General features: G+C 41.4%; 1 protein-coding gene across 1 annotated transcript; it reads right to left on the reverse strand.

Moving 5' to 3' along the window:
• Positions 1–8,741: 8,741 nt before the first annotated feature.
• On the reverse strand, positions 8,742–14,615 carry asb6 (ankyrin repeat and SOCS box containing 6). Its single transcript, XM_053325938.1, has 7 exons — positions 14,588–14,615; positions 14,052–14,199; positions 13,580–13,761; positions 11,747–11,853; positions 11,522–11,630; positions 11,352–11,438; positions 8,742–9,974 (listed from the first exon to the last, which is right to left on the reverse strand). The coding sequence occupies exons 2-7, from the start codon at positions 14,159–14,161 to the stop codon at positions 9,253–9,255; spliced, it is 1,317 nt and encodes a 438-aa protein (XP_053181913.1). The 5' UTR covers positions 14,162–14,199; positions 14,588–14,615; the 3' UTR covers positions 8,742–9,252.
• Between the last annotated feature and the right edge of the window lie 815 nt (positions 14,616–15,430).

The following is a 15,430-nucleotide window of genomic DNA, read 5'->3' on the forward strand; positions in this document are numbered from 1 at the left end:
TTTTAGGGCAACAAAGTGAACAAGCTGAAATAAAGCAGTAGTCATAAAACTCCAGTGGTAGAAATACTTTTCATTTGTTCATTTAAGATCAGAAATATATCTTATCAATTTACACAAAAACAATAAAACAGTTTGACATTTCACTGTTAAATGATTAATTAACTACGTAATATGAGCTGAAATGAACAAAAACAATCTGTAATAGAATATGCTAATTTGATAATCCAACTCATTCTAATCTGACCTTTTTTCATACATAAACTATGTTTCTAAACATCCTCAACTCAGTATTTTATGTCAGTCAATTCAAGACCCTTTGTGTTAATAAATTACTTTAAGTGCAACATTAACTAGAAGAAACCCTGTACAAGGGATTCAGCCCCGCCCATAACCCGCTCCTTCCTAACTCTTAGAAAGAGAGTTGTAAAAATTGCACTTGTGCTGCTTTACTTATTAACAAATATCTTGTTTTTGAGTTGGTGGACAAGTCCTTAAAGAAAAGAATCTCAGTTAAACAAAGAGAATTCAGTCTTTCCATAGAGTGTCCGCTTAAATACAGAGCTGAGATATGCAGCTCCGTAGAAGATGCACACAATTACTTCAGAGGCGGGGTGCTTTATTTACATATGCAATATGCATAAGCAAGGTTACTGTGAGGGTGAAATAACCGCGAGATAGAAGGAGAGAAAGAAGGAGGGGTTTGGGTATGTGTGTGTGTGTGTGTGTGTTTGTGTGTGTGGAGAGAGGGTGCGTGGGGTACGTGGAAGAGGAGCGGGGGGTGGGGGGGTGGGGGTGCAGAAAATTGGTGTTATCAATATTTAACCAACCCTTCCAGCATATTTATGGCAGACAATAGAGCAGACACGCAGCTGTCTCATGTGAGTGGAAGTGTATTTATTACAGACTGAAATCGAGGCTGTAAATAGGATGTTCATTGATATATCCCTGCTACACTTGCATGGAATTGGGGATGAGCCCACCACTTGGTACACCGCTCCAATAGTTGATACTTGTTAAAACAAATTATTAACATACTGTATCTACTAATTGTTCCTCACAACCATGAGTGCATCACAGATATTCATTAAAGAGCTATTTCTACATATGGCAAGCAGATGTATGTAATTCAATCAGTTACAAAAGGGAAAAAAGAGCCCGAAAAGCTATGGAAAGAGGGAGAAGAAATAAAAAGTCTGGAGTTTTTTTTTCTTTCTTCACAGACCCATGGCCTCTCAGAAAATGTTTCCATGTGTTGTGTCTGAGCACACTGAGAGCAAAGAAGGAAAACATTCTCTCCTCCAAACCACATGCAACAGATTCTTTCTCAAGCCAAATAAATCAACACTGTGTTTCAGATCATGTGACACTTTTTGTGCTTTGTGTTATTCCCAACATATCCTGTTTCAACCCCCCCCCCCCCCCCCCAACCCCTTATACTCCAACGCTCTCTGCTCTCTCTCACACACGCGCACAAACACGGCACACACGTACGCAAGACAACACATGCACATTCAAAGTTTCCATTTCCTGTGCGTAAGATCACCTGTACAGACAGAATGGCGTGCTCCAGTGCGACATGCTCAGGCAGGAAAACAGGAAAGGGAGTTCAAGGGTGTCCAACATGAAATACTCACAGAGTTAGGGGAAACCCAGAGCTCGTGGCAGTGCTCCAGTTTTTCTGAAGACAGTAAGTAAAGTTTCACTAGTGCACTTTTTTTTCTCTTTTTGCTTGAGCACTGCCATCATGTGCTCTACTTTTGCTTGTGCAAAAATTGTTTCAGAAATGTTAAACATCTGTCTGCAGTGCATATGTTTTCAGTACAGGTTAATAGGATCATGCAGCATGCATACAGTATACGTTTGGAACACATGTTGCCTTTTTAAAGTAACATTTGAAACGTTGTGACATTATTGGTGCAACTTTTATGAATGTATATAGTATAATTAGCTAGCAGCTGGTTAGCTTAGCAAAGCATTAAGACTGGAAGAAGAGGGAAACTGCTAGCCTACGTCTGTTGAAAGGTAACAACAGCCACTTACCAGCTAAAACTGGCTAATTTATATGCTATATCTTACACTATTTGTTTGATCCATACAAAATTTTCACTCTTGATTTAATGAAATTAATGTGTATTTTTCAAAATGTGTAACTATTCCTTTAAGCATTCCATATTTCCCAGCTATTACTGACATACTCTTCTCTATCCATCCTCTTTTCCCTTTAATCTCATCTACAGGTTTTACTTTGCATTTGCTATTGTTACCATGTAGTTCCTGCTATATGTGACATGCCATACTGATCAATGGCCCTGCTCTCTGTGGGGTAACACAGTATTCTCCTGTGCATCTGACAGCCATCCCCAGCCCATTTACTGTCAAATGGGCTCCACTCTCTTTGCCTGAGCTCAGATGCAGATTTATGCCAGAGCAATGCCGGTTCTTGCATATTAGATGAAAGCCTTGTTTGCATATACCCGCTCTCTCTCTCTCCCCCCTCTCCTCCTCCTACTCCCCTCCTCCCCTCTTTCTCTCTCTTCCTTTTTTCTGAGGCGTCACTTTAATATGTATGCAAATGGGCTGCGCTCCACGGGCAGATATGTGTGGAGTCCTGTCCTGCAGTCAGGAGGTGTAGGAGAGATTGTGTTTGTATTTATGAGGCATGGGCCCTGCCGCTCTTGGGAGAAAAACGCTGCAAGTAGTGTGGTGGAGGCTCTGCAGTGCAGGCAGAATGCAGATATGCCAATAACAGAGGTCATGGTTGTCACTAATGATAAGAGAAGACAATTAGACAATAGCATAGCTGTAATGTAACCCCCCCCCCACCCACCACCAATACACCCTGCATATGCACACACACAAACAAACACACAACAAGCCCTCATACCCTTGCTCTGGCATGAAGAGTGGAGCAAGCCAACGAGCTGAGGAGGAGACGCTTCTTCTGGAATGTTCTATTTATTGCGGCGGCTCCTCTCCTCAGCTCTCGACTCGAATGGGGAGTCCTGGGTGATTGGTGTGGGTAAAAGACCAATCTATTGATCACGCGCATCCCTCAGGGGGTGAGGATCACTGTCAGGGGCTGAGGCAGAGGAGACAAGGTCAGGTCACTTATGAGAGAGGCACCCTTAACCCATTTCATCAGTCTGATGCTTCCCAGACAGGCCTCAAAAGCCTGTGATCAATAATGTCCCTGGAACAGCAGAAACAGAAATAAATGAACAAGATACAGTACCAGTCAAAAGTTTGGACACACTTTCTTAATCAAGTGAATAGGAAGGTGTGTCCAAACTTTGACTGGTGCTATATGTTGCTCGTTCTCCTTTGCAGTGGAGAGAACGATCTTTATTTCAGTATGTGTGCTGGAAAATTTACTGCTACATGTATGTGCTACGAAATCACAGGAAAGATCTAGTTTCAAATAAAAGGAATTAATTTCAGATGTGTGTTGTAAAGTTATAGGAAAAATTGAACCAAATAACAATGAATGTCGAGTATTATGTACAAAATATAATAATATCTTGGCTTGGTGCCAATCAGTGATCTACTAAGGCAACACACACACACACACACACACACACACACACACACACACACACACACACACACACACACACACACACACACACACACATCCCCTTCCTCCATCATGAATAAACCATACTGTGTCTATGAGTCATATACCACCCCCACATCCCTCTAACCCACTCCCCCTATTCAGCGCTGCTAGAGTAAAAACGCTAATTAACGTGATGGCTAGCTCCAGCTCCTGTCAGCAGCTTGTGGGGGCCTCTCAACCAGCCAGGCTCCACTGGTCTCTGGTTTTAGCAGCTCTCTCCCCAGCCTCCATCTCTGGAGAACCAGGGCCCCTCATTCATATTCAGCCCCAGTCACAGGCACCTGGAAGCAGCCAGCACCACCACCTCCACCACCACCTCGCAACCCCCATAGTGTCTATCACCAGCCCCCCAGTTGAGCCCACCTCCTGTCAATGCTGGATCCCCCCACTGCTGGTAATAATAAAAAATAAAAAAAAGAAGAAAAAAAAGAAAGACACCCAAAACACCCACCCATTTACCTCACCCATCCACACACTCACACACACACTCACAATTATTCAATTTTCTCAAACTACAACCCAATTGGAATACAAGCCCAAGCTGAAAAACTCCATTTAGGAGATGTGAGCGCTAGAAACTCCATCTAGGAGATGACACAACCCAACTGATGGGTTGAATCACCCAACGGTGGAGAGAGAGGGAGTGTGTGTGTGTGTGTGAGAGAGAGAGAGAGAGAGGAGCTGCATGCCTTGGTGGACTAGCTCGGTAACCATGACAACGCAGCCGGGAGAGCAAGAAACAGGAACATACAGAATCTGTTTCTGCTGAGACTTGCACATGTGGCACAGTGCTGCCTTTCCTCCGAGAAGAAATGAAGGGGAGGTGTGTGTGTCTGTGTGTGTGTGTGTGTGTGTGTGTGTGTGTGTGTGTGTGTGTGTGTGTGTGTGTGTGTGTGTGTGTGTGTGTAGGCCTTTATGAAACATACATGCCTGCTGCCTCTCCAACCAAACTCACTTGCCTGCTCCAGTCACTGAGTGAGTCACAAAAGATATTATGGTGCAACTGAAGCACACAAACCAGTGTTTAGTGGCAGGTCTTTGTCTTTTTTTCCTCCTACTGCTGCATATGGTGATGTGCAGGCGTCCCATATGAAGAAAGAGACATAAAATACAAAACATAAAGGCGAGCAAAGACTACATTTTCCCTCTGCAGCCGTTGTTTTTCGCCTATTTTCTCTCCCTGTGCCTCTACGCCGCTCCCCTTCTGCCTGTCTTTTCTCTTTCCTCTTGCTCCCTCTTTCTACAGGCTCAGTCTAACCTCCCCCTCCCCTTTCCTCAAGGGAATAAAGGTCGTAACGCAAATGATTACTCAAACCCGAGTTGCCATAGAAACGCAGTCATGTGACTAGAGCAGGCATGCATAGACCACAACAAAGAGGTGGATCAGGAACCAGCGCTGGAAAGAGCTGTAGCTCGCCTTACTGGTGCCTCAGTGCATTTCACTCAAATTCAGGCTTTAAAAATAGTCGAGCAGCATGAAGCGCAGGAGAGAAAGGCAGAGAAAACGACACTGAAAAAGAGCTAGAAAGAGAGACTGTAATGAATCTAGGCTGTAACACTGCAGTGTGCCATATATTCTACCATTCACTAGCATACCAAGGGTGTGTCCTATTCATCATGTCCTTCTTGGAGGCAGAGCTCAGGCGCCAGTTGTCTGGAATTTCTGTGAAATGGCGTCAGTTGTAGAAGTGTAGAGGGTGGTGGATTTGTGTGCTTCTAAAATAGAAGTTGGAGTATGGAACTGTAACTTTTTGGTGCACTACGCTTTCAAATCACCCCCCTCTCAAAGAGCAAAAACAGTTAATGCTTGTGTGTAGCAGTATGCTTACTTGTCTTGTTGGAGATTCAGGTTTAGAAGAAAAGAGACACTTAAGCTTAACAAAATACTGCCAGTCTGTGATGAAACACAGTTCAGGGTTGGTATGTAACCAATATAACATCTAAGAGATGTCACTGGCAAAATAGTGATAAAAATTAAAAACAGAACAAAAGTAGAAAAAATGACATGATTAAATACTTAAATCTCAACATATTTCCCCCAAGTGAGTAAGAAAGCAAACAAGAAACATAGAAAAGCCTTGAATATGATCTCACAGCTTAAAGCTGAATGAAACTGTACAGACTATTAAGCACAAGAGTCAGTATGTGTCAGTCTGAAGCAGGAACCAACACCTGGAGTGGAGGGAGAAGGTGGCCTGTTCCAACAGGATTCAGTTATCCAGCATCCAATCCACCCCCACTGAGATTAGTCCTCTGCCCTGGCTGAACCCGGCGACCTGTGACCATCTCTCAGATCTCAGAGACCAACCAACACCCCCCACAACACAGACACAGACACACACACACACACACACACACACACACACACACACACACACACACACACACACACACACACACACACACACACACACACACACACACACACACACACACACACACACACACACACACACACACACACACACAGTTAAAGCTCCATGTTTAATAATCACCATAATCTTATAGGAGATAAAATAGGTTAAGCCAATGTAAGGACAAAATGTATTGATATCCAGCAAAAATGTCCTTTAATTCTTCTTAGTATTAGCAGCCATTAATTTTGGTGCACTCCATCAACACGAGCAGAGCTAAAGGACGGGGTACATTTTTTTCTGATGAAGTCACCACATCTGCGGTTATGAACACTTGGTACTGTGTGTTTCAGCGTCTACGCTCTCTTTCGCTCTTGCTCTCCCTCTCTCCCACACAAGCTCAATTCCATGCTTGCCTTCACACCAGCAAACGCATACTGTAGACTTTGTAGATGCATGCTACACAAACGCATATAAACACAATATCTAAAAGGGGGGCGTGAGCGTTGTGACCCCCTTCACTGACTGCTGGCCATTTCTCTCAAAGTCCACCTCAACTCCCATGAGGTTCCAGGCAGCAGCTGAGTGTTCAGTGATGTCTGCAATTATCCCATGTCTAGACAATGTCTAGTGAAAGACAAGGAGATGCACATTCTGCACGGGCTGCACTCTAGAAGAAAAGGCCCAGAATAGACTACAATGTCTTTTAGTTGGTGACGTGGTGGTGAATGAAAAGGTTAGGGCCAGACAAGGAACTCCGCTGACAAGCATCAACATAAACAAACAAAAAACAGTATTCACTTGTAATTGTAGTTCATTTCAATTTAGTTTTTTATTTACTAAATATATAAGAAAAAAGTGTTATCTGGGTTTATGTTCATGATACACAGGGAGGAAAAACGCAGTTCAATATTCCTTCAAAGAGGTTAATCTTGGTCTTGTTTATGAGCCTAGTGACTCTAAACGACTTCTAGTTTGAATTAGTTGAATTGAATGAAAGTTTTGTTGGAGCATCCTTGAAAACATTTAATATGTGCGTGTGCTGCATTTCATTATTAAGTACATGAACCAGGCCCCCATATACTTCAGTCTGCAGTGCTGAAGATCAGATGCAAACAGAGATGATGGAGTCAGAGACGAAGAAGAATGGTGAATGGAAAATAACATACACACAGTGGTTTAATGTGTGAAAAGTTTACATTAAAAAAAATTTGAGTTTTAAGAATTCATTTTAAATAAACAGAACACAGCATGTGTGAGAGTTAATTTCAAATAGCTAAAGATCAGTTTGTAAATGATTGCGATTACTTTGTAGACCATGAAGCATGAAAAAGTGTTTGCTGCCCCACCGAAAACCCTTAAGATTTTAGTTTTTAAATATAAAACTTTCAAATTGGTATTACATTATTATCTCAGTATCTCACTTTGGAATCAACTCTACTGTGTGAAAAAATGATGATTTTGAAGAAACTAAAAGAAATACAAAACAAGTGAAAACATGTCGAAGCTCGACGCAAAGGTTGAAAGATACAGTGGGCTGCAGTGAAAGAAAAGGCTATGAGAGAACGAGCAGGTGTGGTGGGAAAGACCCATGGGCTTCAGGGAGAGAATAGATCAATAACTAATTTCAGTACCAAGCTTCACTCGCACTGTTTTCCAATAAATGCTGGATGGAGAGTACTGGCTTAGCCCTCCCCCCACTATCTCTATTCTATCACCTTCTACAAGCAGGGATTGGAGTCTATGCGAGAAGGCTGCTTTTTTTCAGTGTTGTGTGATTGTTGGTTGGGTGGATTCTGTTCCTACAGTGTGTATACTGTATGAATGTAATCCAACATTGCCATTTCCATTTCCATGTGTCCTCCATGAGCGCTCCCACATCCAGTCCACATATGTCGTCTCTGTATCTTTAAAGTAGAGGCTTTTTTTCCCCATCCACTGTTCTGCCTCCTGCAACCCCCTCCCTCCCTCTCTCCCTCATTCGACCAGGGCCAGTGTTGAGGTTTTGTCAAGAGTATGCAGGGAGATTCAGACAGACAGGAGAGTGAAGCGTGTGTCATGCAGGGCTGCTGCTGCTGCTGAGGCTCTTCTCCTCAGAGGCTGTGACCTAGATAACCAAGAGGAGCTGGAGCGCCTGCAAGCCTTGGAGCCACTCCAGCTTCAGCAATGTCAGGAAGGGGTTAGTTGTGTAACACAATGTCCTATTTAGTTTGCTTGTCACACACATGGACGCAAACACATATGTACCCTATGGTGTTCCTGTACAATCACAGTACGATTCCTGTGAGCATGGTTTGTTTATTACTGCAGACGGGATGCACAGAATGGCTTTGGTAAATGTGAGGGAGTGAAAGATGGGAAAGGAAGTGGCCCTAAATTCATCTGAATTTAAACATAAGCATTAAGAATGCTTGGTAAAACTTTCCACGCCAGCAGCCACTGCAGCTACATTATGTCACAGTGAAAAAACATGTCAAAACGACCACAGGCATACTCTTTCTGCAGTGTTGTCATCCACAAATTTGAAGATTTTAATTCTTTATTTAGCAAAGACTCCACTGATGTCTACTGTACAAATGCAAGCTAAGGGTAAATGTATAGCACCATTTACGTTATTCCCCTATAACAGGTAGCCAGTGAGTGCAATGAAGTGATATGCAGCACTCCACTGCCACTATCTGGTCAGCTAGAAAACAGTAATCTGTTGACAAACAGACAAAAATGCCAAACTGCTTTACACCACTATCAGGACCACTGTGAGTGAGACACACGTCTTTTTTATTTGTCCATCTTTATGCCAAGCAAGACGATACACAAATTCCACAATATATCACCATCACATCATGTTGAGGAGATAAAATATAAATGGCTTCTACTGTGCTGGAAACAAATTTAAAAGGCTGCACTGTGAATAACTAAATCTTTGACCCTGAAATCTGAGCTGCTTCTGATGTGCAAGAGCAACACTGCCATCTGGTGGCTGTTGTTTGGTACTGCAACATCCTTTATACAATAAGGTTGAGCCAGCTGAGCAGCTGTGTAATCACAACAGTGACAACTCAAAAGGCTGATTGCACAGACATAACTTTGAATCTGGTAGTAAACATACACACGTGTCTGTATATTTGGCACAGACAACACACGATAAGGATTTAATAAAGGCCTTGGTGGTTTGTTAGGTTGTTAGGTTGCTTTTAAGGATAAGTGCACAGATGTTTCACACAAATTATTAGAGGCCTGTTCAGTCTTTCATTTCAGATCTAAAGTATAACAACAAAATCGTCAACGCTGGCTACTCTGAGGCTTGAAGCAGTCCCAGCCAGGCTTTGGGGTGTATGTGTGCTCAGGAAGAAGAAAGTCTTTCAGTCTGTCTGGTAATGGCAAAGCTTTTACTTTGTCTTCCAGAGGCCAGGGCTGTAGGTGGCTCCTTATAAATGTCCTGCAGAGGCACCGCAGAGCAGGAGGGCTTGCATAATGCTCTACTACCTGGCTGTGCAGGTCTAGCAAAGCCTGAGCATAGGGGTGAGGGTCCTGCCCAGCTGCAGGGAGCTCCAGCCTGGAAGGCAGATGCAGTGTAGGGACATTTACCTTTGCCAAGTCAAGCAACACCTCAGCCTGCTCAAGGAGCTCAGAGGCATGACTTTGATCAGAGCACTGCTGCAGGGCTGTTTGGAGCCGCTGGAAAAGGAGGCTGTCAAACGACCAACAGCAGTTGACGTGATAGGTACAAACCAAAGAGGCTCCACTCTGGATTAAGAGCACAGCCAAAGGGAAGAGCAGGTCAAAGTGCTCCAGGCTCGTCTGGGTCAGTGAGGCCTCGCCATCTTCGTTCAGACAGCAGCTGGGGTCCACACTGTGGGCCAGCAGGAGCTGTGTGGTTTTCAAGCAGAAGCTGCCAATCTCAGCAGCATCCTCTACGTTGGCCTCAAGAGCCTCCTTAACCAGAAACACCAAGGAGGACTCAACAGTTTCACCATCTACAGTAGCAGCATTCACATCAGCACCTGAACAAAGGAAGGCATCACTCAGAACTACATTTGTAATCAATTAGTCAATAGTTCCTATGTATTTATTACTTTTTTGACAGTGTACTCATTTACCATTTATGTAACTAACAAAACTACTGAATATTTACTTTATTAACAACATTTAAAATTAGCTTCTGCTGCTTTTCTGTGTTTCATACTGTTAACTGAATGCTTTCTGGTCTTTGACTGTTGCTCAGACATAAGAAGCACTAGAGCTAAAACATTGAAAGGGCAATGTTGGGGAACAATGGTGAGAGGCAGATTATTTTTAATACAGAACTGTCAAAAAATTCAAAGCAGCAGACAATGAAATATGGTAACTTTCACCTCTTAGTGTCTCTAAAACCTCTTGTTCCTACAATTTCCATAATGCAACTCAAAAGCATCTTTTAAGAAAGACACGGACATATCCGAGGGATAGAGGGTCTACCTCTGTGCCTCATATATGTGTCTTTCAATTACACACCTCTGCTTTGTAACCCATGGTCCCTCTTGAAAGTTTTTTAGTCCCCAAGGTCAAGCTGAAATACCCCTGATGACATCATCAAGGCTATTTTCTCATTTGACAAAGCTCCTCCAGCCTATAATAGAGACTATTAATTTGAGTTGCTACTGACCATACTCGAGAAGAAGGAAATTCTTACTAATTCTAATTTATTTTAATTTCTAAATTTCTAATTATTACTGCTTAAATACTAGTGAGGTACATTTTTCATTGGGACAAAGCACATGTCAAATAGGTTCTTTTGGTTGTCTGGAGGCTGCCTTTTAATGTACAGTAAGGTGTTTGCAGTCATCGCAGCAAAGACACTCATCCTGAAGAAACTATATCTGTCTTTCCAACCATTTTGGAAAGACATTTTATTCAACACTCGGCTGAATAAAACACCTTCCTCTTTACACTTGGAGGAAGTTCACTTTGACAGCACTAGTTCTGGTGAAAAAAAAGCAGTAAAAATTTTGACTTTCTTGTAGTGAGGAATATGAATGTCACTGGCATATATTTAAATATTTGGACTGAAGAGATTGCTGATACTGTAATACTGTGCTAAAGACACTTTGCATCTTTAACATCCTGAAGTTAGACATTTTTCAGAGGTAGTTTCTTCATGCCTGGATCACAGGAATGTTTCTGCTCCATTTCCAGTTGAGTTAAAAACTGTACTTGCATATTTTATCCTAATAGCTGACAGTTTACTTTCATCTGAAAATGTGTACGGGCAAGCGGGTAGGAATGCCAGCATTAAGTTTCTGAATGTAGCGGGATAGTTGTGATGCTGCTTGAAGAAGTTTTTTAATGACCGAAAGTGGACAAAAGGCAAAGTGAGGATGACAGCTGTTTCACAGTCTTACCTCTCTCAAGCAGAAACTGGATGTTTTCTGTGTTGTGCACAGTGAGTCCATCACTGCTTGCCAAGGCATGGAGCAAAGGTGTTTTTCCTTTGGAGAAAAGACCAAAACCATCACTTTCCTAAACAAATCAATTAATCAACGTTTTTCATATTAGCCTGGCCAACATCTACCATGTTTATCCCTTGCATTCACATCAGCACCCAGGTCCAGCAGGGTGAGCAGGCAGGGCAGTCTCTCCGACTCCTCACTGGCAAGATCCAAGGGACTGCTCTCATGGATCTACCAAACAGATACAGAATATTCATCTCCACATACTGGTAAAAAATCAAGAAGGACATGGTGTGAACAAGAGAGTGCATACATATTTCTTTATTTGGTTTAACCGTTAGCCTTACCCTGTCCCTCTTTTCAATATCTGCCCCGTGACTGACCAGCAGCCTCACCATGTTTGGCTGGTTCCTCAAAGCTGCTATATGTAGTGGATTGTAGTAAGAAACTGGGTCTAGAGAGTGAAAGCAAACATCCCCATGGAAATGAAATATTAACAAGATAGATAATGTTCTCTTGCTAATGCTACATCTTTATAACAGTGGCAAACAGTGTATAATATATGGCATTGATGGCTTGAAGGAGCCTAATTCAAGACAAACAGAGAAAAAACATTCACCAATTTGGCAACATACAGTATAAGCTGTATTTAAGTAGTTTTCACAACTGATGCGAACCGTACCTAAGTACACATGAACCGTACTAGAGACCACCATTTCAAGTGGGCCAGTGTTCACACCAATCAAATAAAATGGCCTTTGGGGTCAATTGTACTGATGTGAAAACCTCCTCAGAAACATATTGAAACGACAGTTATCACAGAGAGGACATAAAATAACAAAAACACTGTTATTTGAACATCAAAAGAATCGAGTTGCATCATGTCAGACAAACTGAGGCAAGCGACAAGCTTGAAGCAATACTTTAGTTTCCTAGCAGGGAGCATCATAGATAGAGGTGCTTGCACATTAGGGATGCAAATAGGTGAAAAATGAGCACTGCTTCACTGGCAGAAAAAAAAAATCTATCATTGACATTTTTTATTATAGATGGATTGCAGGTATGACTTGTTTGTATGTTAAAGTAATTTATGTCACTATAAATAAAATATATATTGTGTTGTAGCTCAGTTCAGAAGTGTGTTTTTTAGTGTTTCTGTATTTGCAGAGCTTTTCTATTGCAGTGTACACTGTGTTAACAATTAGGGCTGCAACTGATCATTATCTTCATTACTGAATAATCTTTTGATTATTTTCTAGATTAATTGATTAGTTCCTAATAAAATGTCAGAAAATGGTGAAAAATGTTAATTAATGTTTCCAAAAGCCCGAGATGCATCTTTAAAATGACTTGTTTTGTTACAACTTACAGTCCACAACCCAAAGATATTCAGTTCACTACAGGAACTAAAGAACCCAGAAAACAAACACATTTAAGGAGCTGGAATGAGAAACTGGGCATATTTTCTTTAAAAAAAAAAAGAATCAAAACAATTGATTAATTAATTAATACATAATTGGTAATTAATTTTCTGTCAAAGATGACAAATACTAACAGAAACCTGGACATTTCTGCATGCTATGTGGGAGCATTTGTCAGTGCTAACTTTCTGGAAAGAGGCGTTCAAGACATATAAAAGATTAATGAATCAGCCTCTGCCAGGTGCCCTCAATTATGTCCCAAGGGACATTTTTTTTTAATAACCACCAGAGGTCACCACAGCTGGGTTTGGCTGAGCTCTGGCAGGTTTTATTACAGCAACAAAACAAGCTGCACTTTCCATTGCAGTTTGCTAAGAGGGAGACCTACTCATACATATATATGGATGACTTGCTTATCATACATATGCAGTTCCTTGTTTATAGTGTGAGAAAGGCAGTTCAACTGTCAGTATGTGCTCCTAATAAATAAAGCACACATCCAAGTGATGCACCTGCTGATACAAGAAAGGTGCTAAATTTAGTGGACATTCAGCAAAATGGTCATATTGTGTCTTGAATTCAGGCAAATGTATTTTTAGAGAACACACTGTACTTCATTTGCTTTAAAGACTAAATGCATTTGAAATCACCAACAGACAGACCTCCTGAGGTACATTTTCTTCTAAACACAAAAGATTGTGGGGAAGGAAAAACATTGAACTAACAGTACCTGAATCTCCCTTTTTTTCAATTTCTCACCTTCAAAGTTTAGATCAGCACCGTAGCGTAGAAGGATTTCAGCAGCGTACACCAGTCCCCGCTCTGATATCTTGAACAGAGCGTAGCTGATGCCTTCCATAAACACTTCAGACTGGGACTCTCGCTCCAGAAGCTCCACCAGAGAGCTGCACAGACCACTCTCATCCTCAGGTGTTCTCACTCTGGACACAAGAGCAGAAAGTAGCCATATTTCATTCAAACTACAGGAAATGACAGTATTGGCAGTATTTCTATCATTTATCCCAGTGTTTCTGTGTTCAGCACAGTAGGTGGTTATAATACAGCAGTGCAACAACTCAACATTATAACTCAGCTGAATGGTCATGTTGTGAGTAATTAAGCAACTTTAAAATTACTTCAGCAAAACTGAATTCTTATCCTCTCTCGTGCAAAAAATGCTTATTCAAGTGACTCAGCTATATTAAACAAACACGTATGGCTTCAGTATTACCTGTCATCCTGGCTACCATTTCCTTCCTTTAGCCCAATAACACTCATCACAGCGTCCACCAGCGGCTGGTACTCATAGATGATCCGTCGAAACCCATGGAGGAAAGGCATGGCTCCTCCAATCTTCACAGCAGTCGTAAGTCAATACCCTAAAAACCCGCGAAACAAATGTACAAAGTAGAAACTGTGGGTGTGTTCATGAGTGAGAGATTACTCATATCTGGAACTCCATCTCAGCTCAACTTGCTTCACATTTTGAGTTAACTGAGACATATTTTCACGCCAAAAATACTAACATAAACGCTTTACAATGCTTCAAACAATATCACATTGTCCCTATTCATATATTGAGGGCTGTATCATGTGTGCAAGTTCGACTTTGCTCGTTAAGTTTGAAGAAAAAAGTTCTTAGCTAGCAGGCAGACATTCAGCGTCACAGTCCAAGCTAGCATAGAAGGTTAATATATTCTTTCATTTACTAGCTACTTTTATATTATTCGTCAATGAAAGTGTTTGGGTAAAGCGACAAAAAAGCACCTCAGTTAAAACTCATTCAGATACTCACGCCAGTCGTTTTTCTTCAAAACAGGAAGTTTCCAACCCGCCGACAGTGTTTTCAGTCCCCCGAAGAACATGAGATGGTAAAAATGGTTCCTCTTTACGCGCTGGTCTTCAACAGCAGCTCGACCTCCCTACACTAAACCTAATTGTGTCCACTTTACAACTTAAAAAAAATGCAGTTTTTAAGATACAATGACATAGATTACATGTCGTGGATGCAGAAGTGTTTTTCCCCAAATGGATCATTAAACTTTGGGAACAATAAGGCGTGCCAGTTTTTTTCTTTTCAAAACGTGTAGACCTAAATTATTTCTATCCAAAGTAAAATATGTAGTCGAAAAATATTGTAACTGAAATTACTTTAAAACTGTACTGTAATCATAATAATTTGACTATTTACTCAGTTGGCCACTACTTCCAACCAAGTTTTTATGGCACGCAAAAACCTCAACACAATCTAGCAGTTCAGTACAAAATATAGGACCCCTGCAGGTTACACACAACAACGACAGACTTAAAAGATGCCTTTCTAAATAGAACCCCCTATTTTGAACATGTATCTGACTGAATGAATGTCAGTAATTAATTTGCATTTCATTATATTAGATTACAGTGTGCAATAAACCTTTTGTAACTGTAGGCTACTAACGAACATTTTAATTTTGTCCATTTCTTCCACAGATCAAGTCACTGATTAGTGATTAGCAGCTGGCATTGTTATTTCAGTCAAATGGTCTTGGTGGAAGTATGTGTCCAACAAAATATTTCACCACCAGCACAAACAGTGTTTAAAAAATTACTTTTGTCCATATGGCACAT

The sequence above is a fragment of the Scomber japonicus genome, chromosome 9 (genome assembly GCF_027409825.1).
Source record: "Scomber japonicus isolate fScoJap1 chromosome 9, fScoJap1.pri, whole genome shotgun sequence".
Lineage (NCBI taxonomy): Eukaryota > Metazoa > Chordata > Actinopteri > Scombriformes > Scombridae > Scomber > Scomber japonicus.

Excerpts from the sequence above, each read along its gene's own strand:
- asb6 (XM_053325938.1), bottom strand. The coding sequence starts at position 14,161 with ATGCCTTTCCTCCATGGGTTTCGACGGATCATCTATGAGTACCAGCCG. Across the intron at positions 13,762-14,051 it reads AATGGTAGCCAGGATGACAG|AGTGAGAACACCTGAGGATG; the intron begins GTAATACTGAAG and ends TCTTGTGTCCAG. Across the intron at positions 11,631-11,746 it reads ATATTGAAAAGAGGGACAGG|ATCCATGAGAGCAGTCCCTT; the intron begins GTAAGGCTAACG and ends TCTGTTTGGTAG.